Source organism: Dunckerocampus dactyliophorus, chromosome 10 (assembly GCF_027744805.1).
Source record: "Dunckerocampus dactyliophorus isolate RoL2022-P2 chromosome 10, RoL_Ddac_1.1, whole genome shotgun sequence".
Classification (NCBI taxonomy): Eukaryota; Metazoa; Chordata; class Actinopteri; order Syngnathiformes; family Syngnathidae; genus Dunckerocampus; species Dunckerocampus dactyliophorus.
Window position 1 is genome coordinate 14,183,442 of NC_072828.1, and position 27,850 is coordinate 14,211,291.

The 27,850-nt window shown below is 39.7% G+C and overlaps 1 protein-coding gene across 2 annotated transcripts; it reads left to right on the top strand.

Annotated features, from left to right (window-relative positions):
- Nucleotides 1-27,526, top strand: atp8b3 (ATPase phospholipid transporting 8B3). Of its 2 annotated transcripts, XM_054790134.1 has the most exons (28): nucleotides 1-274; nucleotides 536-600; nucleotides 3,416-3,507; nucleotides 3,588-3,701; nucleotides 6,236-6,334; nucleotides 6,794-6,855; nucleotides 9,624-9,696; nucleotides 9,783-9,853; nucleotides 9,968-10,059; nucleotides 10,127-10,285; nucleotides 10,867-10,955; nucleotides 13,917-14,110; nucleotides 14,195-14,403; nucleotides 15,744-15,775; nucleotides 16,223-16,379; nucleotides 16,445-16,633; nucleotides 16,709-16,821; nucleotides 18,352-18,519; nucleotides 19,089-19,200; nucleotides 19,275-19,350; nucleotides 19,432-19,555; nucleotides 20,238-20,424; nucleotides 20,511-20,734; nucleotides 20,889-20,972; nucleotides 23,314-23,538; nucleotides 25,689-25,827; nucleotides 26,894-27,024; nucleotides 27,095-27,526. In XM_054790134.1, exons 2-28 carry the CDS (start codon nucleotides 576-578, stop codon nucleotides 27,242-27,244), a joined length of 3,390 nt encoding a protein of 1,129 aa, XP_054646109.1. In that variant the 5' UTR covers nucleotides 1-274; nucleotides 536-575; the 3' UTR covers nucleotides 27,245-27,526. The 2 variants fall into 2 exon arrangements, with proteins under 2 accessions (XP_054646109.1, XP_054646111.1); XM_054790136.1 differs by lacking the exons at nucleotides 1-274; nucleotides 536-600; nucleotides 3,416-3,507; nucleotides 3,588-3,701; nucleotides 6,794-6,855 and having other exon boundaries at nucleotides 6,273-6,334.
- The last annotated feature ends 324 nt before the right edge of the window (nucleotides 27,527-27,850 follow it).

The window sequence follows — 27,850 nt, forward strand, 5'->3', positions numbered from 1 at the left end:
GTGTTTGTGCAACAGTTCACGTAAGTTTGCTCCCTCGCTCTGCTCCCAGGTGAGGTGTATGGGGAGTGCAACCATGATACAGGAGACCTCACCTGGGAGCAAAGATGGAAGGCGGAGTCAGGGACTTGTAGCACCCGCCTAGGCAGAGAGAGGGAAGTGTGATGGAATAACATATCAACAATGATTGTGACTGAAGAAACGGTGCTTTGTGAGCAACACGGCATCTGATGCACAATGTCACCATGCTGAGGAGGGCTTGAGGCAATCACTGCAGGTAAATGAATAACTTGTTGTTTCATTCTTTGTTATACTTCCCACCAATTTATGAATAGTCAAATCTGCCGTGGCTAACATGGGGCCCATACACTGTTTCTTCTTCTTTTTGCAATGGATGGCAGCTGTGTTGGTTGCAGGTGTACAAAATGTTTAGTGTCTCCAGTGATTTGTAAACCGAGTGTGCAGTATGTGTCGGCATGGTAACACAATGTAATGAGTTACAATATAACCAAGTAAGCAGCCACATCTCCTTACACAGCACACACTGTGAGTCTTCTGCAAAAAAACCCATCACCATCATGGCCAAGGACAACGCAGAATTAGGTATGTTTGCTTTGATCTCATATTCTTAAATAAGGATATGATGCTTTTGGATTCATTTTTGGCATTCCTGTGGGGGAATGACAAGACCCTTTCACACAGAGAGTCTGCAAAATAGCTGCTTTCAGAGCCTGTAGCTGCTTTTGCCTTTTGTACAGAAAACATTTTGTGCCTCTTTCTGTGTTGCTGTTCTGTATAAAAAACACCAACATGGAATAGGGACACAAAGTTGACCTGTCAATTTTCACCTCTTAGAAAAAATTGCCACCTCCACCTATTAGAACATAACATTACCTGTAGATCCAGCATGTATCCACCTTTGTGTTTGTATACCGAAACCATTTTCTAACTTCTTTCTGTGTCACTAATCTGTATAAAAGGTACCAAAAGGGATGGGGACATGACATCAACCCAGCAATTTTCCACCTCCGGAAGTAGTAGCCTCTTTTACAGAAAGACAAAATTGCCAAATTAGATCTGTAAGAGTAGGTCCGACATTTCTCCACCAATCCGCCTTTTCTTGTTGCTGTTTTCTATAAATAGCACAGTAGTGACATGAAGTCATCCCAACACCTTGGGAAGTAGTAGCCTCTTTTCCAGTAAAAAAAAAAAAAAAAAACAGCAAACTTGCCTCATTAGAGATGTAACTGTAGATTTTGCATTCATTCTCTTTGCATATTGTCGCATGTGGGTCCGCTGTCACAACGCAATCAGATAATTTGATGTGTGATGACATCAGCCACAGCACCTGGTACAAAATGCTTGATGGATAGCGAGCGACAATTGCTTCCAACACAACAGGGCGGTAGAAGTAAGTATCAGGTGTCAGACTTCAACCAAAACACACAGGTGGCATCCAGCCTGTGTTACAGCTCTGATACTAAAACCCATTTTACACAACGTATACATCAGGCATTTCTTGTTGCTGTTCTGTACAAACAGCACCGACATGGAATGGGGGTACAAAGTCATCTTGGCAATAATTCACTTTCAAAAGGTACATGTCACAACCATGCTAATATCATTTATACATACATTTATCCGCCTTTGCCTTTTATACAGAAACCAGCAAAGTGGGATATTGCCGAAACTTTCATAATCGGATACTTAGAGGCATTGAGCAGCACTAGTCCACAAGAAATCAGGTGTAAATTTCAGAGTATAAACAGCACCGACATGGACTAGACCAGGGGTGTCCAAACTTTTTGCAAAGAGGGCCAGATTTGGTGAGGTGAAAATGTGGGGGGCCGAGCATTTAGCCTGAGATTCTTTTTTACATGGAACACCAATACATCTAAACAAATTTTAGCAAACCAGTCTGCCTTTCATATTTGACTTTTTAATTTAAATGTCAAGATTCTTAAACATGTCTTTGGTTTCATTTGAAACATGACATATTACTGGCAATTACATGTTCACTGAACATTTGAATTGAATAACTTTTAATTCAATATGTAAAAATAAAAAACATATTCACCAGTGCAGGGTTCATTTCAAATATGGCATATTGTTGAAAATAAATGTTGACTGAACTTTTAAAGTTCAAAAACAGGGAAATCAGTCATCTTATTCAGAAGTGGTTTTGATCCTAATAAAACAATGAATTGACAGAGATTTTTACATTAGTCATTGTAAATGACAGATGTCTTGCCTGCATGAGTGTGAATACTGAGATGTGGATTGCAGCGTAAAGGCCAGGTCTGGCTCAATGCAGTGGTATTGATGCGTAGGATGTCACGCAGGTGAGAGTCATTTCGTCGTGTCCGCACGCGGCTCTTAAAGTTCATAATCTAGAATGTCTTCTCACACAAATTCGTCGACCCAAACAAGCTCAGCATTTTCTTAGCAAATGTTCGAATCCCTTGGAACATGCTTTTATCCAACTGTCGGTAAATGTTGGCGAGAGAGAATTGCGGCTCTCGGCGTCACACTGCAGCTCAATGAACTCCAGCTGCAACTGGTCAGGCGCATCATCAGGGTCCACTTTCCTTTTTTTATTCATTGTCGCCATTTTAGAAACGGTCCGGAAAGGGTCATACAGCGTCATGGAGCTGGACAGAGTGCTGCTGCCCTCTTGTGGGTAAATGTGAAATTGCATTTAGCGTGTATTTTATACGCTGGTCAACAGGGCTACGGGCCAGACGTTATTAATTTCATGACAGATAAAATTTGACCACAGGCGGCATTTGGCCCCCTGGCCGGACTTTGGACATGTCTGGAACAGACCTTCAAAGTTGTCCCGGCAATATTGCACCATTACATTTACTATGAGAAGCTACCTGCCACCTGTATGTAAGGAGCTGCAATGTCAGGAACTCTGTGTGACATTTTAACACTCATAGCTGCCTCTCTTGTTGTGTTTAACATTTTATTATTTTTTTTCCATACCGATAACTTCAGTAAAGAAGTCCCACACAGTCGACGCCAGATTGATTACAAGTGCGCTCAGGCGTCATAATTCCTCGTATAGGCCCAATAATTATTGGCCCAATAGTAATCGTGCACCTCTAGTTGAAAACAATTGTCACTGTCCAACAAGTATTTCATACATCACACCGGATGCTGTGTGAAAGCACACACAGCTGTGGCAATACCCACTTTGCTGCGCACAAGAAGATAAAAATGACAGATCTACTGTTACGACTTGAGCGCAACTATTTTTCTGGATCTCTGTGTAAAAGAGGCTACTACATCCCAAGGTGGAACATTGCAGGGCCCCTTGCTTTTGCCTTTTATACAGAAAATGGCAAAAAAATTGCCTCTGATGATGACAATGACACAAAAAGCTGAGTACAGTGGTATCAATATGTGGTCTCAGGCCTCACGTGGGAGGTGAGGGCCAACCAGCGTCATTACCACAAACACCAGCAGAAGAAATCCTTCCTGTGCTTCCGCTGGGGACGATACTCAGTAAGTGACGCCTCACTCCCGTGTGCGTGACGATGATACATTCGTCTTCATATAGTATACTCTGCCTTCCTTGTTTCCAGGACAACCTGGTGCGCAGCTATAAATACTCCGTGCTCACTTTTCTGCCCCTGACGCTGTTCGAGCAGTTCCAGCAAGCGGCCAATCTCTACTTCCTCTTCATGTTGGTGTTGCAGGTCGGTTGTTGCCTCTCCTCCATGTCTGTCATCTCCGAACTCTGAAAGGAATCATTATGCTCAACAGCAGCCTAACGTATTAAGAGTGTTGTGATAAGTAACTAAATAAGGTGACAGCTTTGCAGTATGACACATTGACACATGCACTACATTGTTTGCAGACACCAAGTCAAAAATAAAGATAAAGATAACCAAATTTTGAAAATTACTTTATTTTGAAAGGCGTGAACCATAAATGTGCTGCAGTTTAGTGTCTGGCCTGTAATTTTATGCTGCTTGGTGGCAACATGTATATCAGTACTGTATCGACCAGAAGGAAAGACAAACTCACATACAAAAAAAATGACCCCTCTTTTTCAATACCCGTTTTTGTCAAAATATTAAAAAACAAAAGACCAAAACAAAGACAATATTGATGTGGTTTTTTTTGTATACATTCAGTTACTATTGCAACAACAATAGTTGTTAATGAACTTGCTGGCAACCTTTGAGACACTTTTTCCCAGCCGGTGTCTGTGGCGCCGAATGTGTGGGAGTGACAGGAAAAAAAGCTCCGTCGTTGGTTTGCATTTATAACTCTCGAGACCCTGAATATAAGACAACTTTTTTGTGTTTTATTCAGAATGACACACTCTCCGACCCTGCAGAGACCTTTACAAGGATCTTCTATTCTATGCGTATTTTAAAGTTGTTAGTCAAAGATGAAATGGAAATTCCATGGTTGTAATTGCTACATGATAGAGGTATAGTATTGTGATGATAAAATGTATCTTGGGTAACGCTTGCACTTTTCTCGATTGACGGATATCGGGGAGAAAAAACCTGACACAAATATTGCATATTGCATATTTGCAGTTGAAGTCATTATTGATGTGTTATTATTATTGATACAAAATATGCACACAATTTCTGCTACACAGATAATATTGACGGAGTAAAGAACTTTGAAAATCCAACTCGAAAAGCACTCGGCGAGCACAGACCTCTGCCAAGCGCCATAGTTCCCCCCATATTGTGATTTACACCATAAATATTAGTCCTACAAATATTTTATCTACATATTTAGATTGCTAATGTTATCTTGATGATTACATGCTAACATTAGCATGCTAACATGTAGCACAATAGTGGTTAGTGTTTATTTATGTCTAGCTATGAAAATGGCAAAAAATTTTACTATTCTAATTTTAGCATGCTATCACCTAGCATGATAGTGCTCAGTCTTTATATACTGTAAGTGTCTACCTATGAAAATGGCTACAAATGCTACTATGCTAATGTTAACATCCTAGTGATGCTAACATGCTAATGTTAACATGCTAACACCTAGTATGATAGTGTTTATGTATGTGTCTGCCCATGAAAATAGCTAAAAATGCTAGTATGCTAACATTAGCATGCTAGCACCTAGCATGATAGCGTAATCTACCGGGAAGGCTAAATGTCCCGAATGAGTTGAGAATTTTGACTTTGAACAGCGTGAATCGGTTGACAAATGTGGACATAGTTAGAACTCTTTAAATCAAAGGAATTTTGCATTCCAAAAAATGTCCTTAATTGAATGCTTTGATGTTGGAATGGTCTGAATCGGTTGAGAAATGTGGCAGTAGTAGGTAATAACAATTTTACGTAAAAGTGTGAATTTTGGGAACATTTAAAAAAAAATTTCAGTGTGAATATAGGTAGCCTGAATGTGCTGGACGTATTGAACATGTTGGCATGGCTTCAATTGGTTGAGAAATGTGGCAGTAGTAGCAGCTAATAATAATTAGTTATAGGGAAATGGTGAATTTGGAGAAAATTTAGAATTTTACATCACCCCCAAAATGTAATCAGCTCTTCCATATCCCATTTCCGACAATTACTGAAAATTTCGTCCAAATCCATTCAGAACTTTTCAAGTTATTTTAAACACGAACAGACAGACAGACAGACAGATAAACACTGGCAAAAACAAAACCACCGTGCTGCGCTTGCGCTTGGCAAAGGTAATAACTGTAGTTACCTTTTGAGTCCGCCACCATCACGCACACTGATTATCGTTGGAAGTGCCTTGAACGCCTTCTGTTTTGCTTCTAACAACAGCTACAAAGCCAGAAGCTAGGCTATAGTTATGAGGCTAATTATGAGGCTATTATTAAGTTAATCACGTCATCATGATTATTCACTGACATGTACTTTGGTGAGTGTAAGGTTTTATGTGCCACTATTTTGTTTAGGAATTTAACATTATACAATTATTTTTTTATGATGTGGCAGTGACTGAACACTACAAAAAATAAGCAAGTTTTGAGTGCACCGTAACTTAAAAACCCTTGCCAGGTTTTTATTCAGCAGGTTAGAGGAATGTGTCGTGTTCTAAATATGTATTGAGAGTTAGTATTTCCCTACAGTGAGGAAGCCCAGTATGATGACCATGGGACACTGTGTTTCCCACAGTGAGACCAGTTGATCCAGTGACCATTTGTTAGGTTTTGTTTGTTTAGTGCAGTGTTTCACCCCTGTGGGTTTGCTTTTGTGCGTGTGTCTCCCAGTGTGTTCCCCTCATCTCATCCATCCCATGGTACATCTCCGTCATGCCGCTGTTCATCATTCTTTCCGTGCGAGGCATAAAGGACCTCATCAATGACATGGTGAGGCCGCTAGCTCTATAGAAGCCCCCAGGCTGGTCCCTGAACGCACCATTCACACTTGCTATAGAAGTGAGCACAGTCATGCATGAGTTTACACACGCTTTTTCTCTCCTTCATCGTCCTCATTGACTCCTCGTCCTCTCCTCATTGACTAAACCAGTCATCCCCGTAGCATTAATTCCCTCCCTGCTATCATTAAAGCTTTTGCTCTTAAATGCAAGGGTGATGTTTTGCATGCAGAATTCTCTGGTTAAGTGCATCACCGAGTTACGGTCATTAACAGCCCTGGCTGAAACGCTTGCTTGACCCCTCTCTATTGACTAATCATTTAGCGAGGGTGTAAATCTCCCGGCTGCTCCTTTCGCCTGTCCAACATTTCTCACTCTGTGTCCATCACTTCCTTTCCTTCTGGACCTCCTCTTCCTTCTCTCGCTCTTCATCTCCTCTCGGGGTTTCCAGGCAAGGAGACGCAGTGACTCTGCGATCAACTCCCGACCCTGTGATGTGCTCGTCTCCCAGAGGTGAGGACAAAGACGGAGGGTGATCCTCCCAGGACTCAGCACTTTGAAACAGCCTTCTAATGAAGCTCTAATGAAGTGTGAATGAGTGAATCCATTGATGGTCCCTGCAGATGTGTATTAGAGCACACAGCATTTCACGGAAAACAAGAGACCAGAGCAAGTGATCTCTCAGCACATTGTTGATATTTTGAATGTCATTTAAATCAGAGAGTGGTTTAGTAGGATGGTCTGCAAACTCATATATCATTACCAGTAATAGCAGCAGAAATCAGTAAATCTAAATATTAAAATTCGCAGATTTAGTAAACTTACAAACCGCTAGAATAATTTATAAAGTTAATAACAACTTGTTACCCAAAAACCTCAAACAGTATTTCTCAATCAGAGAGGAGAAATATGATCTTAGAGGAAAATTAAACTTAAAACATTTATACGCGAGAACAACGCTGAAAAGCCACAGCATTTCCGTGTGTGTAATTAAATTATGGAACGGATTGAGTAAGGAACTCAAAAAAAGTACTATTATTATTATTATTATTATTATTATTATTATTATTATTATTAATGTATATGTATATATTTTTTTTTTTTTGGGAGGGGGCGTGTCTTACCGTTATCTATTATGTATTATCCTGACTATCACAGAAAACATGACATGGAATGCAGGAAGTGAACAACATCTACTGTACTAGATGTAGAATGGATGGGGGGTAGGATTAAATAAGATTTGCTTCTTCCTACTCCTTTTGGACATGTGGAACTGTGAAAAAAAATGATTCATGAGATGTATTCCATTGTAACCTTCATGTTCAAATAAACTAAACCAAACCAAACCAAACCAATCTCATGGTAGTGTGAGCGCTGAGACACATGCATTCCCACCACAATAACATATACAGGACTAAATATATACCATACTGTATGCAAATATACAGTAATCCCTTGTTTATCACAGTTAATTGGTTCCAGAACCAACCGTGATAAGTGAATTTCCGCAAAGTATGACTCCTTATTTATAAAATATATTATATATATAGAAAATATAGAATATTTTCATAGTTAGCATAGAAAACCTGTTTTTGACTTTCTAAATGCAGTTTTTAACATTATTAGAGACAGCTAGACGTGAAACAGCGCCCCATAGTACCCTTTACACTCGTAATACCCAATATAGGAGACAAAATAAGAGTATATAAGCCATTTAAGACATAAATAAGACTCATGTGTGTTATTATATATTATACAGGACCTGAAAGAGAGGCGGACAGAAGGTGACATTGAGGGTTGAGAGTTGAGTTTCAGCCTTGCGTGGGTAGCGGCTGCAAAAGCAGACCTTGTTTTTTATTAGGGATTACTTTGCCTGTTGTGTGATAAGTCAAACCTGCAATAAAAGCTGTTGTTCCGGGGGTCAGGTTTAATTTGGTGAAAAAATACAAAATATTTGCTTAAATATGCATTTACTAATAATAGTCTGTATTCAACACAAAACAGCATGATTTATTAATATATTTTTGAAAAACCATGATAGAGTGAAACCACATAATTTGAAGCGCAAAGTGGCGAGGGACGCCCGTACTCTTGAACACTTGCATTTCTGCTGCATGAATGCTTAGAGATAAAAATTCATACGCACGCCACTGCTGCAAAAATGCATTGTGTAAAGGCGGAGAGACAAGCATTTACACTGATGCTGTTGTCCGTCAAAAAATAAGTGTGGGAATGCTGGAAGACAAGCATTCATATTCGTGATATTGTGCATCAAAAATTTATTTTTTTCGAACAATCTTGAGAGACAAGCTTTCATTACTAATGCTGTTGTTCATCAAAAACATACATTTTACGTAAAAATACAAGTGAATGCTGAGTGACGGCCACTGCAGTAAAACAAGGTTAGCGTTAACAGATAGCTATCGCGTCTAAACTAAAAATAATTGTGTGAATGCTGGTAGACGAGCATTCACGCTAATGTTATTGTGCTCAGAAAATAATTACTGATTTGACTACTGAGAGAAAAGCATCTGTTAATGCCATTGGAAAGTCATTGTGTGTTATAAAATAGTTGCATCAAAAAACAAAAACATTATGTATAAAAAAGTGAATGCGGAGAGATGTAAGGAGATCTTGGATTCATAGCTCTGTTGGAACATCTCTGTGTGGAGTTTGCATGTCATCCCTGTGCATTCGTGGGTTCCAAAAATATGCATGGTAGGTTAATTGGAGACTCTAAATTGCACATAGGTGTGAACGTGAGCGTGAATGGTTGTTTATATGTGCTCTGCGATTGACTGCCGACCAGTCTAGGACGTACCCCGCCTCTCGCCCGAAGACAGCTGGGGTAGGCTCCAGCATACCTGTGACCCTAGTGAGGACAAGCGGTATAGAAAATGGATGGATGGATGAATGTTGAGAGATGGCCACTACAGCAACATGTAAAACAACATTAAGTACAGAAGCAGAAAGTATGCTATTTGACATCAACAAAAATGCTGAGAAACATACATTCTTACTAACGACATAAGCAAATGCAAGAAAATCATACACACCTTTAAGGATTTCTATCATATGCTGTGATGTTCTATCCATGTTTCGTCCTCACCACACCAATCAGTTTTTGGGGGCATTTTTCAACATACTTCTGCTCAATTTATGGGGAAATTGTATTTACAAAAAGTCCTCTATTGAAATACCTACAGTGGTGTATGAAAGTTCTAACACCTGGCTCTTCATACTTTATAGTTACTTACTGTGTGTTTGCCGTCTGTTTTCAGTTTCAGCACAGTACAATGGAAGGATTTGTGCGTGGGCGATATTGTACGCATCCGCAAAGACCAAACCATCCCTGTGAGCTTCTCATTTCATAATAATCTAGATTTTTTTAAATACATGACATATACATTACGCTGTTAATTTGTTATTTTGCCTCTCAGGCAGACGTTCTGCTCCTGTGCAGTTCAGACCATCACAGTCTGTGTTATGTGGAGACAGCTGACATTGACGGGTAAGACTTTAGACCAGCACCTTTTTCTGTTTATGTTCAAATGTAGAAATTGTATGCAAAATGTATTGAAAATCATAATATGAATGGTAATGTACATTATTTCTACTCATACAGTGAGACTAACCTGAAGTACCGACAGGCTCTTGGTGCCACACACTATGTCTTCACCTCTGACCCTGCAGAAGGGACACTTGCTAACTTTGATGGTAGTAGAATTTTACCCCAATTGTATCATTTAAAAACAGAGGGGAACGTTTGATTTTGATTTTATAGGTGTCGTTCTCTGCGAGGAGCCCAGCGATCACTTGTACACCTTCAGAGGACAGCTGCACTGGCAGGGACAATGTCTGCTACTGGACAATGAGCATATTCTGCTGAGGGGGACTGTGCTACGGAATACACTGTTTGCTTATGGCGTGGTCATATACACCGGTAAATGTATCCAATGTCACGTCACAGAACACAACAGGTACACCTTGATCCAGGACAAAAACAGTATGTCCTTAGTTCACCTCCACTTGCCTCAAAGGCAAATTTGATAAAGTTGAATACATTATCCTGCTAATTATGAGGCCAGCTCTGAAATGCGGGTCATCTAAACGTCTCCTAGATCGCATGCCTCTCCAGTCTTTTAAAGTGATCATTGATCGGATATTACTGGACCGATGCAGAGGTGTCATGGATCGCTCTACGCCATGACCCTTTCACTTGTGGTAACATGGATCTATATGTCAAAATCTTCCATAGATGGCTTTTACACCATTTATCACACACGCTACCCCTCAATATGACCCAGCCAGGTTGTAAAAATAACTGCAATCCAGAGGCGTTTCTCACTCCCACAGGGGCCCTGCGGCCACAAGGGGGCCGAAAAACACTCTTGCTTTGCCCACCTCTTGCTTTGCATGCATAAATCTCTGCACCCATATGACAACTCATCTTTTTTGGACTGTTTTCTAGGGAAAAAAACTACCGTCTTATGTTTGTGTCAATACGGTTATCCCACCGCTCAGGTGCAGACACAAAGATCCTGAGGAACTGTGGGAAACTGCGGGTGAAGGGAACTCGGCTGGGAAAACTTCTCAACAGGGCCGTGATAGGGGTGAGTTTCTTTTAATGGAAGGGACACAACGTTGGGTATAATCTATTGAGGTATGTACAAAAAATCTGCATCTACAAGCAATACTACAATGGGATTTGATGTAGACAAACACAATGTATCCATCTGGATTTTCTCATGTTTTCCACAGGGGACAATAAACCAGCCTGTAAGTCTATTCTGTATACACAAAAAAAAATAAAAAAGCCAAAACATAAACTTGGTAAAGTAACGTCCTCACATCAACAGCAGAGGCAACCTTCCTGTTAAAAGACAATCTTTGACTACTACTTGTAGTACTACTACTACTAGAGCGGCTGCCCAGAGCACAAACATACTGCAAGAATCATAACCTGTCCTCTTTCTACTTTAAGTGTTCAAACATCGCTCCTCACTATTTGAAAAAATAATAAATTAATGATGTTTTGTGGTTGACTATGGTCCATTATTAGTCACAAAATATTGAAAGACAAGTTATATGTAGTATTCTGGCCACTAGGCGTCAGTAATGTTACATTGATGAGACATGACATTATTACGGCTGTCAAAAATAGTGCCTTATCGGCGGTAACTGTTCAAACTTTTTTGCGTAATTAACGCATACGCATCATGGCAAGCCATACCCCTCTGTTATGACAACAGATGGAGGCACAGTGTAGTGTCCCTATATAGTCTTACAGTACAGTGTCTGACGCTCTTTTATAACTTTATCCTGACCTGAAAACATCAACAGCAGTACAATTCCAACACCATATATGTATCTCCAACTCACAAACACGTTTCTAGACCGTTCATCCTTGGAACGACACCTCCTCATTGTCACTAGACGGCGGCGAGATGCATTCACAGACACTCCAAACATTATAACAACATCTTTATTATGCGTGGTCTAAATAAACAGAAACACAAACAAAAACAATAATTAACTCTTAAAGCGTAAGTACAATTAGCTGCATTTAAGTATGCTCAGAAATCCTAGAAAATTCTTAAATTAAATGGCTCATAATAGTGCTTTTAAAGTGTGACTCAAGTGTACTATTAAAGAAACTAGTGTTAAGTAAACAGATTATCAGACATGTGTGCTATCTTTTAGCTTGATTTAAATTTTCAGTTCATTTGGAGCTGTTAATACATACAAATATATACAGTCATGGAAAGAATTACTAGACCACCCTTGTTTCTTCAGTTTATTGATCCATTTTATTGCCTGGTACAACTACAGGTACATTTGTTTGGACAAATACAATGACAATTACAATTGTAGCTCATAAGAGTTTATTTTAAGAGCTGATATCTAGCAACGGCCATGGTTTTCTTGATGATAACCAAAATCTCTTGAGTTCTTACATGATAGCTATAGCATTGTACTGCCAAAAAAATACTCTTATGAGCTATTTTTGTTGTCATTGTTATATTTGTCCAAACAAAGGTACCTTTAGTTGTATCAGGCATTAAAATGAACAAGAAACTGAAGAAACAAGGGTGGTCTAATCACTTTTTCCATGACTGTATAATCCTGTCCTGTCATGTAGCTCTCTTTCATTAAAATACAGTAAAGATGCTCATCTGGTGACATAGTAGCTTTAAGTGTTAGTTTGTTCAGTTGACATAATGCTGAAAAATAACATCCAATGCATTTTTTTTTACACAATTTTTCTGTCTGTTTATTGCTAATAGTCTAAGATTGCAACAGTAATTCTGAAAAGAATCACAATATTGAATACAGACATGTCAGAATGAGGTTATAAAACAAGCACTTTATGTTTTTTACAGTATTTTTTTACAATAACTTCATCACATTGTTTTCAGTTAGTTTAGGATCTAATTAGATCTAGTTTAGGATCTAATTAGAGTCGTGGCTCGCCACTTTGCAGTTCTAATTTTGCAGCTTCGCTTTATCACGTTTTTTCAAAAACATATTAATTAATAAATCATGCTGTTTTGTGATTTTCTACGGCCCATTATTGGCATGTTGGCGTTGTGGTGACGACCCCAGGATGCGAGAGATGAGATCCGATTGCAAGTAAAAATGTATGTTTATTGATTATAGCTGCTGTGCAGCGGCAAACGACAAACAAAGGGCTGTTCTGACAACATTGACAATGCGCCGACAAACTAAGGCACGCGCACCTGAACTAAATAGGAGAAAAATTTAAATTAGCAGCAGGTGTGGGAAAACAGAGAAGCAAAACATGAGAACACAGAACAGAGCAAAAACGGAAGTAAATACAAAAGAAGGTCATGAAAACTGGAACTCAGGCATCAAGAGGGAACATAAATGAGTTGTCAAGCGGGCGAGTTCACATAGAGTGACAATAATGTGTCAATTTTACTATTATTAGTCAATATTAGTCAATACTTTACATATTTCTTGCCCAAATAAGCGTTTTCAAGCATAAAAAACAAATACAAGGCATTCAGAAGAGTGTAGTGTTCCACACTGGTCACTAGGTGTCAGTAATGTTGATTGCCAGAACAACAGGCTTTGATTACAGGTTTTCATTATCTCACAGGCAAAATAATCCCTAATAAAAACACAGGCTACTGTTGCTGCAGTAACCCACACCAAGCTAAAACTCAACTCTGAACCCCTAACATCACTTCCTGTCCACCCGCCATTCAGGTCCCCGAGGGAACACATTTATAGCAACACACACAAGTGTGAGTCTTATTTATGTCTTTAATGGCTTATTTACTCTTAATCTATCTACTATATTGGTAATACAAGTTTAAAGGTGACTACAGGGTTGTTAGTGAATGTCTAGAGGGCTCTAATAATGTTAAAAAAACATATTTAGAAGGTCGTAAACAGATTTTATACGCTCTACGAAAAGATTTGATTTATAAATGACTTAATGGAAACTCACTTATCATGTGAATGTTATGTTGGGTCTGAAACAGCAATAAGTGAGGGATTACTCTACATCTACTGAAGTGGCGACTGTGTCTTTTTGGGCTCCTCAGATAGTTGTGGCTTTGCTGCTGACTGGGCTTCTTCTGGCCATTGGCAGCAGTGTGTTCGCAAGCCGGGTCATGACCCACACAGAGGTTCTGTCTTCTCTGGTTATCAACGGCATCCCGGCCTACAATGGCTTTCTAGTCTTCTGGAGCTACATGATCCTGCTCAGCCCGGCCATGCCCATTTCACTCTTCATCACGTTAGTTGTAATTTGTGATAGGTAGCGTGGATGTCATGTGGTTGTTGATAGTGCGTGTGCATGTGTGTGCGTGTGTGTGTGCAGGTTTGAGGTGATCCACACAATCCATAGCAAGTTTATTAGTTGGGATTTGGAGATGTACTGGCCGCAGACGGACTGCCCAGCACAAGCCCGCAACACCTCCTTATGTGAGGAGCTGGGCCAGGTGGAATACCTGCTGAGTGACAAGACTGGGACCCTGACCCAAAATCGTCTGCTCTTCAGACAGTGCTGCATAGCTGGGGAGATTTATGGTAGTTTCCATTTTTTTCCCCACATTTTACTCATAATATATGAAAAAATATCTCATTTGATCATTTTTGTATCCATCTCAGGTCGGACAAACATTACAATGAATGCACAATAAAAAAAATTGGTTTAATTAAAAAAAAATAATGTAATGTTTTATCCACCCATCCATTGTTTGCGGATGATACCACTGCCTTTTGTTCTGGGGAAATCACACAAGAACTAATTAAAAAGGTCAAGGATGAAATGGTCATATTAAAGACATGGTTTGATAAAAACAGATTATCCTTGAACTTAAGTAAAACTAAAATATTGCTACTTGGAAATAGCAGAAAGGATACTTATGACCAAATACAAATAGACGGAGTGAACATAGAGAGAAAGAGTGGATGAAAATATATTTCTGGGGTCATAATAGATGAAATAATGAGTTGGGAATCTCATATAAAAAATATACAACAAAAGGTGGTGAGAAATACTTCAATACTGAATAAAGCAAAATTTGTTCTTGATCAAAAATCACTCCACACTCTTTACTGTTCTTCGGTATTACCATATCTAACTTATTGTGTGGAGATATGGGGTAATAACTACAAAAGCAATCTTCACTCACTCAATGCACTGCAAAAAAAATCGGTGAGGATAATTCATATTGCCGCATATAGAGAACATACAAACCCTTTATTTTTAAAATCACAGATATTACAGTTTGCTGATTTAGTACATTTTCAAAGTGCTAAAATAATGCATAAAGTTAACAATAACTTGCTACCCAAAAATGTCATACAGTATTTCTCTATAAGAGAGGAGAAATATGATCTTAGGGAAAAATTAAACCTACTGTACTGAAAATGAACCGAAACATGACCTTGAAAGTGAGGTACGTACCAAACCATGATAATGGCGTACCGTGGCACCCTTATTATTATTAGATTATATATGACAAAAACTTATGGTTTTATTTTGTTTTTTTTTTATTCTTGAATTTAAAACCTTAGTAGTTTTATCCCAATTTTGTACACATTTATTTGGTATTTCTATTCTTATCATTGTTATGAATCATATTGTCAGTATTATTATTTGTTATACTGTATATGATGAGAACATGTGGTTTTATTTTTTCTGTATTTTGTATTACATTGCATCACTATTTTATTCCTATTAATTTTTTTGCTGCTTTTGATCAGAACAGCTGATGTTATTCATGTTTTATTTTATTTTATTTTATATTTTTACATGACTTGTTCTCCTCTTACTATTATTTCTAAAATTGTTATTATGTGCATGCAATTGACTAGAACGTGTGTTTTATTTATTCATGTGTTTATCTTTTCACCTCCAACAGGTGATGCATCAATACGGGCAGAGGACACAGAGGTACCACATGGTCATTTCCTTCCTCTGTGCTGTGTGTTGTGTAATGCCATCTACTGCATACAGTGGTGTGAAAAAGTGTCCACTTCCTGATTTCTTTTTTTTTTGCATTTTTGTCACACTTAAACGTTTCAGATCATCAAACAAATTTCAATATTAGTCAGTGACAACACAACACAAACAAAATGCAGTTTTTAAATGAAACTTTTTATTGTTCAGGGAGAAAAAAAATCCAAACCTACATGGCTGTGTGGGAAAAAGCAATTGCCCCCCTGTTAAAACATAACATTGTGTTCAGTTGTGTTGTCATTGACTAATATTTTATTATTTGAAACATTTAAGTGTGACAAACATGCAAAACAATAAGAAATCAGGAAGGGGACAAGCACTTTTTTCACACCACTGTACTGTATGTGTCAGTCAGTCATACTTTTCCTTGCGTGCATGTAGCCTATGGACCTCAGCTGGAATCCTTTCTCCCGCGGGGGTCTGTTCATGTGGGCTCCTACCCTGGTGGAGCGTCTCCGAGCACAGCAGTGTGAGACCATAAGACAATTCTTCACAGCGCTGACTGTATGTCATACTGTCATGGCCGAGTGGAAGGAAGGTGAGAAGTTTCTGTTATTGAATATGAAAACACGGAGCAGCTCTTGTTTGCTTATGTACTCCCAGACGCTCCAGTTTACCAAGTGGCATCTCCAGATGAGGAAGCTCTTGTTGGTGCTGCCAGGGAGTTCGGCTGGGTCTTCCTGTCCAGAACCAGAGACGTCATCGTGGTCTCAGAGCTGGGAGTCACTCGTCACTATAAGCTGCTGGCGTTACTTGACTTCACCAGCCAGAGGAGGCGGATGTCTGTGCTGGGTGAGGACAGCCAGCCATGTTTTATCATGTCCACATTTTGAGTTGATCTTCCTACTGCTTTTGTTCCCAATCCAGTCCAGGAGCCAGAGGGCACTTTGAAACTTTACTGCAAGGGAGCTGATATAGTGATACTGGAGAGGCTACAAAGGGACTGTCCACATCAGGAGATGACTGAACAAGCCTTGGAGGTGATTAGGCTTTCCTTCTTTGTACATACGTACATACAGTAAATACATAGATACATACATTAGGTACAATATCTAATGAGATCCAATACAAGAGCTAGTATATATATATGCATTTATTTAACTCAGGGATGTCCCTAGTGCGATCAAGGGGCCTGTTTGCAGCCTGCGGCTGTTTTTTTTATTGGCCTGCTGCACATTCTAAAACTATAATTTAACAAGAAAACAAAACAATATAAAACAAACAAAATAAAAAATTTAACAATCTGCATTCATTTTGCAAGAATAAAGTCAAAGTATTAAGAGCAAATTGTTGTAATCTAACAAGAAGATATTGTAACTTTCAGAGAATAATGTGATATTACGTTGAAAAAGAATGTTGTTTTAGTAGCATAAAGTTGAATTAAATTTTCTTTTAAATATTAAAGAAAAATATGTTATTTTTTTTAACTCTTATGAGAAAAAAAACAACAAATAATTGGAAAGTTAGGCTGTGTGAAAAGTTCTAATTTTGTAATAAATGTTGTAGTAATAGATGTAAAGTCTAAATATTTTGGGAACAAAGTCATAGTTACAAGAAGAAAATTGACATGAACAAAGTTGAAATAAAAAATGTTTCAACTCTTGTAAACATACAGCTGTTTTTTCCAAGAGTTGAAATGTAAAAAAAAATGTTAATAAAGTCAAAATATTATAGGAATAATGTCATAATATTACGAAAGGAAAAGTTATTAAGATGGGCCGCACAGTGGTGTAGTGGTTAGCATGTTGGCCACACAGTCACAGTCTGGAGATCGGGAAGACCTGGATTTGAATCTCCGTTGGGCATTTCTGGTGAAGTTTGCATGTTCTCCCTAATGAGGAGAAGCGGCATAGAAAATGGATGGATGGAAGTTATTAAAATTATTTAAGAAAGTTGAAATATATGGAAAATGTAAAAACGGCAAAGATGGAAGTTTATACGAATATGTTTTTTCACCTATTTCACAAAGCTGAGATGGATTTTTTTCTTGAACTATGTATAACTTCTTAGCATATCTACATGTGTTGCTTGACAAAATATCAAAGTGGCCCTTGCATCCTTACATTTTTCAGTATGTGACCCTCCCTGGAAAAGGTTTTGGCCACCCTGATTTAACTGAATGTTTATTATTGTGGTTGTCATTTGCAAGAAACAAACAGAAAGTTTTTTTCACTGCAGTGCCATCTGCTGGATCTAGTGCGTTACTGAACCTCCTGGCCCCAATGTAAGCAAAGTTCAATGTAAATAAATTCCCTGAGCCACACCTGTGGCTAAACTTAAAGGGTTCTTCCTGGGCCCATGTGCCACAAGGTTTTTGGGTCAAAATGGACAGTTTCCAACTGGCACTATCGTCTGATTGTGTGTTAGTTATCAGAATTACACAAAAACATAAAGACGTAATAATAGCTTTGCTACAGTTCTCGTACATTGATGCCAAGTGGGGCTGTTACCGATCACATCCAGCAGGTCGGTCTATGAGTCTCAACTGAGTGCTGTGAGTTTTCTTCCAGCTGTTCTCCCAGGCCTGTCTGAGGACTTTGTGTATCGCTGTTCGATTGGTTGCCGAAGCGTCCTGGGAGCAGTGGAGTAAAACTCTGGCCAGGGCTGCTGCCATGGCGACCTGCGACCGCAACGCCCTGCTGGAGAAACTTTATGATGAGATGGAGCAAGAGCTGCAGGTACAATCTTCAAACATGCAAGGCGGTGGGAGGAGCGATTATCTTAATTATACAACACAGGTAGCTTGCGCACATGTGCCCGTGAGTTTGCAAGCGTACTTCAGCTTTGACTTTTGATCAATTTGAATATGTCTATTTATTTTGATGGGTTTTCTCCGGGTACTCCGGTTTCCTCCCACATTCCAAAAACATGCAAGTTAGGTTAATTGGAGACTCTAAATTGTCCATAGGTATGAATGTGAGTGTGAATGGTTGTTTGTCTATATGTGCCCTGTGATTGGCTGGCGACCAGTCCAGGGTGTACCCTGCCTGTCGCCTGAAGTCAGCTGGGATAGGCTTCAGCATGCCCCCACAACCCTAATGAGGAGAAGCGGTATAGAAAATGGATGGATGAATGGAAGATGGTGGTTATCATTAATAACTTTTGGCGGGAGTGATTGCATTCATTATATTTCATGATATTGCATTCATTGCACGTCAACAACAGCTGTGAGCAAACGCACAGTGGACACGTTCGTGTCATTGCCTAGCGTGAGTGCACCTTAAAGCTAAACTGTTATGATTTGTAGCTTCTGGGAGTTACGGGCATAGAGGACCGACTCCAAGAGGGCGTTCCAGAGACTATCGCTCTGCTTGCACAGGCTGGGATTAAAGTATGGGTGTTAACAGGAGACAAAAAAGGTATTGTTAAACACTGATGTATTATAGCAATGAGCAGTATTTTTCTCATTTATTTTTTGTTTCTACCCTTGTAGAAACGGCAGTCAACATCGGCTATTCTTGTAAACTACTGGATCCTGATACAAGATTACTAGAATGGCAGGAGTTGAGGTTATCATTGTTGGAAAATACGGACACACACGGGGAACATGAAGGCATCATATCACTGATGCTTGTGTGTTTTACCCACAGACACATCCTGCAGTCCCCGGACCCTGAAGTCAGTTTCCTTAAGACCCAAGAGGCACAGCTGTGGGCTGTTGAAAAGGACAAAGCTGGATCAAAGACAGCGATGGTCCTGACTGGTCCTGACCTGGTAAACATTTTAATACAGCATCTCACCAAAAATACACCCCTCACATCGCAGCAACCATTTTATTATATCTTCTAAAGAGACAATACTGTGGAAGGTAAACCTGGATATACTTTACTGTAGTCAGATTTACCATCCACTGAAAATCACCTCACAGTGAACAGTGTGTTCTAAGTGTCAATGTTTAGCGTGAGCACCATTGCTATTGTTGTTTATTGCCTTAACCCTCTTGGGCATGAAATTTACCAGAGCTGCACAGGCAGTTACTGGAATCGTCTTCCATGACGACATCACTGGTGGAACTAGTGGACGTTAGACAGCTTGTTCTTGCGCCTTGCTCTTCCTTCCCATTGAGGGTGGCTGACAGATGCCAAATTGGGTTCAGATCTTGAGGCTACCTAGTTAAACTATACCACATTCATCTCCAGCTTCCTCAACAAGGCACTTGTCATCTTGGAGGTGTGTTTAGACTCGTGATCAAGGTGGAAAACTGCCATGCGACCCAGTTTTGTCTTCACAATGTCACAGTAGACACTACTCACTTGTGTTGCCAGCTACAGTATTTAGACAATAGTTGTGTGTTGACTCATTTTCAGTGAATAGTAAATATATACAGCTAGACAAGTGGTGCACTGATCTACTGTAATGCCTTAAATGTTACAATATAAAGGACATTTCTCTTCAGACAGAGTTTGACCAGAGACCACAATGGGGGTCCACGTTCATGAGCCTGGCCAAACAGTGTCAGTCAGTGTTGTGTTGCCGGGTGACACCTGGACAGAAGGCCAACATTGTCACTTTGGTCCGGAACCACACCAGATCAATTACGCTGTCCATCGGAGATGGCACCAATGATGTCAATATGATCAAGAGTAAGTGGAAGTGGAAAAGTGGATGCTGCAAAATGTGCTTGTACTGGTCCCGGTACTGAATCTTGTTGTACATTCCCCAACATTAGCAGCTCACGTTGGTGTGGGTCTGACAGGAGTGGAGGGAGGCCAAGCTGTGCAGAATGCAGACTTTGCCCTGTCCCAGTTCAGGTTCCTGCAGAGGCTGCTGCTGGTCCACGGGCGCTGGTCTTATCGGCGCATCTCCCTCTTCTTGCGTTACTTCTTGTTTAAGACCTGTAGCTTTGCGCTTGTGCATGTATGGTTTGGCATCTTCAACGGCTTCAGTGCTCAGGTAGGACATGCGATGCTTTTACGTTTAAACTGCAACAAATGTCCTTAAACATAACTTAACTTTTCCAGGCTAAAACTGTGATGGCCACCATCAACCATAATCACTGTTCCCATTTGCTATACTAAAAATGCTTTTTATTTTTTCTCCCTTGCAGTCATTATACGAGACATGGTTCATTGGTTTGTACACAGTCTTCTACACAGGATGCCAGGTTCTATTAGTGGCCTTCTTTGAAAAGGTGAGAATAATAATAATAATAATAATATGGTAATAAAAATGATGGGGCAGCACGGTGGCCTAGTGGTTAGCATGTTGGCCACACAGTCGAGATCTGGAAGTTCTGGGTTCGAATCTCTGTTGGACATCTCTGTGTGGAGTTTGCATGTTCTGCCCGTGCATGCGTGGGTTTTGTCCAGGTACTCCAGCTTCCTTCCACATTCCAAAAACATGCATGTTAGGTTAATTGACGACTCTAAATTGTCCATAGGTATGAATGTAAGTGTGAATGGTTGTTTATAAGCGACTGTCGACCAGTCCAAAGTGTACCCCGCCTCTCGCCCGAAGTCAGTTGGGATAGGCTCCAGCATAACCCCGCGACCCTAGTGACCATAGAAGATGGATGGATATGGAATTATGATGATAATGATAATAATAATACTATGGGGGGGGGGGGGGATGTATGAAATAAAACAGTAATGCGACAAAAAATGTTTTTATGATATTATTAGAATAAATATTTTTCTTTTTCATGCTGGGAAACCAAAATTGTATTCAACACAAGACAAACGTGAGGTAGAAAGAGGGAAAAATATGTGATATGTAAGTTATGAAAGAGATAACACAAGTAAACGCAGGCTCTTTAAAGGCAGCAAAAGTGATCAAACAAACCAAATCTTCCAAGGTTTTTCCACATAAAACAACTAACAAACAGAAAAAAGTGCAAAATAAACTTAGATAACAGTTAGTTAAGAGGAAATAAACCCCCATTCAGTAAAAAACAAATGTAAAAGTCAACTCCACATCCCCCCCTTGTCACTGCAGACACTTGGTATGGTCCATTTCGCTCCTCCTGTATATAAGTCCACCATTTCTACTCACAACCATTTGCCTCTCATCCTGGCCACATGATACTGACAGAAAACCAAGCAAAGCAACGCCAAGTTCATGGTAAAACCGTTCTGTGTTGTTCATTATTTATTTATAGTTATTTATTTTGCTAACAATTTAATGCTAACTTGTGTTGGTTATTCACAATTCTGATAAGAAACTGTTTGGCTGATGAAATTGGGTCATTGTGGTTTAAGTGCGTTCATTTGCATTTTAACATTAACTTCATTTATTTGGAACTGGATACTGCTACATTCCATCTTGGACACCACTTTCCTGGAAAACCAACTGGAGTTGCAAAGTGAGGATTATATGGCAAGTATTTTATACATTGAGCTGCCCAGCTAGCTACAAGCTAACTAGTTAACATTAGCTCTCGCTATAGCTGCCTGCTAACAGTACAGCCGTACTGTAAGATGTAGCTATGTTATCTACACTTAGCCTTAGCTAGTAGTGCTGTAACTCTGTAGTCAATGTGTTTCTTGTAATCTCTTTCTGTTTTGTTATGGCTAACATTACAAGTGTGTGACACTTTTCTCATTTACATTTGCTCTATGTATCGCATTAGTTTTGAGCTAATAGCCCTATAAATTCTAGTTATATTTAAATTAGCTTGTATTAACATCAGCTACTTGCTAACTAAGACTGTAAAATTGCTATCATTCGTTTGCCTCCACTCATCTGTAGCACTGCACCGATCTCTTGTTTTGTTATAGTTAGCATCAGTAGCCTTATTATTAGCTGATTTTTGTGTTTTGTTAACACATTCTGTATTTAAAATTAGTACCATTCACATGGTACATTGAAAATTATTATAGGTTTGTCTTGTGGGATGGAGTATTGTTTTGTAGTATGAACATACTAAATACTGCTACAAAGCGAGCATCCATCCATCCATCCATCATCTATGCCGCATATCCTCACAAGGGTCGCAGGTATGCTGGAGCCTATCCCAGCTGACTGCGGGCGACAGGCGGGGTACACCCTTGACTGGTCGCCAACCAATCGCAGGGCACATATAGACAAACAACCATTCACGCTCACATTCATACCTGAAATTGGACAATTGGACAATTGAGAGTCTCCAATTAGCCTAACATGCATATTTTTGGAATGTGGGAGGAAACCACAGTACCCGGAGAAAACCCACAAACGCATGGGGAGAACATGCAAACTCCACACAGAGATCCCACAAATGCTAATCCCAATCCCGATGCTAAACCTTTTGCTAATAACAGGTGATGTTCACACGCGATCAAGTAAAGTTTGCAGAGATTAAGCAACATTTCCGTGCAATAAGAAGATAACATAACGGATGTTCACCTTCATTGTTTTGCCAAATATCACTTATTGTCATCATGCATATACCTGTATTGTATCATGTTTTAATTCTAAAGACATGGATGTCATTCATTCATTAGATTTGTATGGTTGCAGGTACAGCAGTCACAGTTACTTGTTCTTTGTTCTAGGATGTGAGTGCTGAAAACAGCCTAAAATGGCCTGAGATCTACAAGTCCGGACAGAGGCAGGAGCTTTTCAGTCCTCTGGTCATGTTTGCGTGGCTTGTTTATGCTGTCTACGCTTCACTTGTTTTCTTCTTCATCCCGTGTGGAGTCTACTTCAACACGGCTTTTGACTACCAGACCATGGCGGTTACTGTGTCCATGGCAGCGACATTTACTGCCACCATTGAGGTCAGACTAACACACAATGCTTTTTTGACCAGCGATTGACCGATATGTTTTTTTCAGGACCGATATCGATTATTAGTAGTTCATTAAAGAGGCCGATAGAACATTTCTGGAGCCGATATTCATTTGCAGTAAGAGTGTAAAAATTGGCATAAAAATGTTGAATAATACAAACACTTAACTTCGTTTAACTGCCTAAAGCATCTCTAACCAAACAAATAGAAAAATAGTTCCAGAAGAGCATGGAGTTCCTAGACTCAGAAGCATCTCTTAGAAGTTGAATAAAAGCTTAAATAAATAGTTCGCTGAAATGTTTCCACAGTAAATAAAGAAACATTTATATATAACGTATCTTTGTTTTAAGTTGAAACAAAACAAGAAGTACAGGGAGTAGCTCCCTGATTTTTCCGCCTTCATCTTTGCGTACTTCCCTGAAACAAAGCAAGACTGAATTGAATTTCTTACTCTCTCTCACAATCACACACACAGGTGTCTACAATCACAGACTGTTTCCACATTGATATTACCAACAGCATTGTTTTAAGTGGTTCACAGACCTATGGAGAGGTACTACAAGCTAGCAAAGCTGCCGCTTGTGTTTAGGCCGCTCTTAACGCAACGTTATTGTAAAGTTTTTCGTGTGACTTTCACGCAAACACACAATATTCTCCACATTACATACAGTCTCCCCATTGCTAATACATAGTCTGCTGAGCCTTCAGAGCCAGACCGGCGAACTAATGTTATGGTACGCTAACCAAACTCCACCTTGGCCTTCTTTCAAGTAATTCAAGATTCAAGATTCAAGATTCAAGAGAGTTTTATTGTCATATGCATAGTAAAACAGGCAGTTATACTATGCAATGAAAATCTTATTCTGTTCATTCTCCCACGAAAAGAAAGAAAACACAAGAAAGAATAAGAACATAAGAAACATAAACACATAAACATACAGTATATACCAATAAATTAAGCAACAAAAACAGAAGAGACATGAATACAAATAAATAATACAAATAAATAAATAAATAATAAAGTGCTATGAGTGTGTGCGTGTGTTGCGTGCGGCGTGTGTGAGTGCTTCGTTGAGAAGCCTGATGGCCTGTGGGTAAAAGCTGTTTGCCAGCCTTGTGGTCCTGGACTTCAAACTCCTGTAGCGTCTGCCTGACGGTAGGAGTGTGAATAATGAGTGTTGTGGATGTGTGCTGTCCTTGATGAGGTTGTGTGTTCTGCGTAGGACTCTAGATTTATAAATGTCTTGCAGTGAGGGGAGGGCTGCCCCAACAATGTTCTGTGAGGTCTTGATCACCCGCTGGAGTGCCTTCCTATCACGTGTTGTACAGTTACCGTACCAAACAGTGATGGAGGCGGTAAGGACACTTTCCATAGTGCATCTGTAGAAGCAACTCAGGATTGTGGTGGACATGCCAAATTTCCTCAGTCTTCTCAGGAAGTACAGTCTCCTTTGGGACTTCTTCATAATTTGTTGGGTGTTGTGAGACCAGGTGAGGTCCTCGCTGATGTGTGTGCCAAGGAACTTGAAGGTTTTCACCCTCTCCACCTCAGTCTCATCGATAAACAGATCATCACAGATAAACAGACATGTCGGGAGGTACTACCAGCTAGCAGAGCTGCCGCTAATGTTTACTCCGCACTTATGTTATTCTGCTGCTCACTGTAATGTTAATAGTAGTTGTGAGATGTAGAGCACCGGGATGTTTATTACAATTTTGAGAGAGTTTTCTGCATTTACCTTGACATGCGTGCTTGCTCTCAGGACGTTCGTTACACGAGAAAACTTCCCTCTCAGCCATGTGTGTGTGTGCGTGTGTGAGGACAGCATCCACTTCAGATTTTCTCTGCCACTAACCGTGCTGTAGCTTGCTGCATCAATCAGATGGCACTGTGGGTGGAGCAATGCTGGAGACAGAAGTCGCAGCCAGCAGGAGGGAGAGAGAGACAGAGGCGCGGCTGCATCTGAGCAAAATAAAGCAGTTTTAAATTGATTTCTCGATATCGTCCCGTCGGATTTAAATAAAGGCCGATGCCGATACGTCAAAATTCCAAATGGCCGATAATCGGTCGACCACTATTTTTGACTAAAGAATCTTTTCCTTTTGGTTGGCCTGATGTGTTTATTTCTGTTCTTTCAGAGTGTGTTGATGAGCAGGCACTGGACAAAGTTCAACATCGGGGCTGTGTGCTATTCTTTGCTCATGTTCTTTGTCTGCACCAAGATCACACAAAGCAAGTTCCTGTTTCAGCGAGCGCCTCTGGACTACGTGTTTTTCGGTACAGTTCCTAGTCATTATTGAATAAAATTGTTCAGTAGTACGTAGGCACTGTTGGGCTGAGACATTGCACAACTCAAGGCATTCATGATGAAAAATGATGTATGTTTGCAGACTGATGGGTTAGTTGGTGTTTTCTTGACAAATGACAGTTGTTTTGAACACATATTAACCATGGTGACTTACAGGACTTTTCATGGCTCCACACTTACCTGTTTTGTTTGGATTTAAAAAGGCTTTTAAAATTGCATACACAGAGATTAATTATATACATTTTTATGCACCTACTTCACATACAGTATCAGTCAAAAGTGGACCAACTTACCCGTGCTATTGAATGACCATGTGTGTCCAAACTTTTGACTGGTACTGTAGATGCCTCAAATTATAGGTGTATTCATAATCAGATTTTTTTTGTATGGAACATTTGGTACAGTACTGAAGTGTGCTACGTTCCCACACGGAACACATTGAGTGAGGCACAGGAAGTATAACTTCCATGTGATATAGACACACTTCTACTCTGTAAACAAATCAGTGCAGCCCATAAAATTAGCGGGAGTCATGGCTAGCAATAGTGAAAATAATAACCAGAGCTTGAAAACCCTCTTTGTCAAAAGGAACACTTGGCCTTCCCAGTGAAATACGGAATCAGACAATGACAAGTGGATAAGACGAAAGCAGTGTGCCGTCATTGTTAAGCAGAGAACGAGAACAGGGCTACAAACTGGACCTATTAAGTTTATGCAATAAACAAAACTGAAAATAAAATAACCTTTTTTGACAATATTCATTGGAAAATTACCTGCTTGTAGTTTGCATTTTTTGTGTTTCAGTCTAAAAATCTATTGTAAATCTATTTAATCTCTTTTCACAAAAGCTAAGCAGTTTGATGTTTGGATTTTGTTCCCTTACTGTACCCAAAATGAACAGAACTGTGATCTTAAAACCGAGGTACGGATCAGTTGCACTAAAGGCTCATTTATCGATGACAAATGGCACATGAAGTAATAAGTAAACAACTACCCCTGAATGACTGTGTGGTTTGACTGTTGGCTTTTAATCAGGTGCGTCCGACAAGGCCTTCAGTGATCCAGTCGTATGGCTCACAGCTCTGCTCACAGCCTGGACGGCCGTGTTGCCTTCAGTGACCTTCCAGGCACTCAGTGTCATACGCCCTAGCCACGACAAACATAAGGTGACGAAATTGGACTTATTTACATAAATGGCTTGCAGCCACTGATGTCTTACCTCGATGTGTGATGCAGGTCCACAGCATTACTCCTCAGCCGGTAGAACTGAAGTCAAAGTTGAAACGGGGATCATCTCTCCGCCGTTCCTCATTTGCTGTGTCTCAAGGAACCGCACCTAAACACCTGATCTCCTCAGGCATCCGAAACACAGACACGGTTCCGTAGTCATAGACTTCATGTCTAAAAGGGCCAACACGGTGATGGAGAAATGAAGACAAATGAAGACAAATCTTGCAACCATTTTGAGCAACAGTTTGCCTGTAAAACCTGCACTCATAGTCAGCTGTTTTAAAATACTGTAGAATTGTCTTTTGTCAGCATTGTACAGTCGTCCCTCACTTTTATCACAGTTTTTCAAACATTCATTAATTAATAAATGATTGTGGTTGACTACAGCCTAGTATTAGTCAGGAAATATGCATAGTTAAGAAATGTATATGCATTTTTGTGGCCAAATAAAGCATTTCTAAGCATAAAATGGCTAAATAAATTAAAATAGCAATACACTGTAAGCCATTAAAACCACCAACTCAATGTAGTGGTCTATAATAGTCACTTGGTGTCAGTAATTGTTTGATGAGACCACCACCAAAGCACCAGACTTGAACAACTGTCTTTTATTGCAGGGTTTAAATGATCTTACAACAGGCTGAATTATAATAACATAATAATAATAATCATAATAATAACACAGGTTACTGTTGTGGCCATAGTCCACAACAAGCTAAAACGCAACTCTCAATCTCCAGTGATTCCGCTCGCCTACAAGGT

Excerpts from the sequence above, each read along its gene's own strand:
- atp8b3 (XM_054790134.1), top strand. The coding sequence starts at position 576 with ATGGCCAAGGACAACGCAGAATTAG. Across the intron at positions 16,822-18,351 it reads TGACTGAACAAGCCTTGGAG|CTGTTCTCCCAGGCCTGTCT; the intron begins GTGATTAGGCTT and ends GTTTTCTTCCAG. Across the intron at positions 20,425-20,510 it reads TGATGTCAATATGATCAAGA|CAGCTCACGTTGGTGTGGGT; the intron begins GTAAGTGGAAGT and ends CCCCAACATTAG.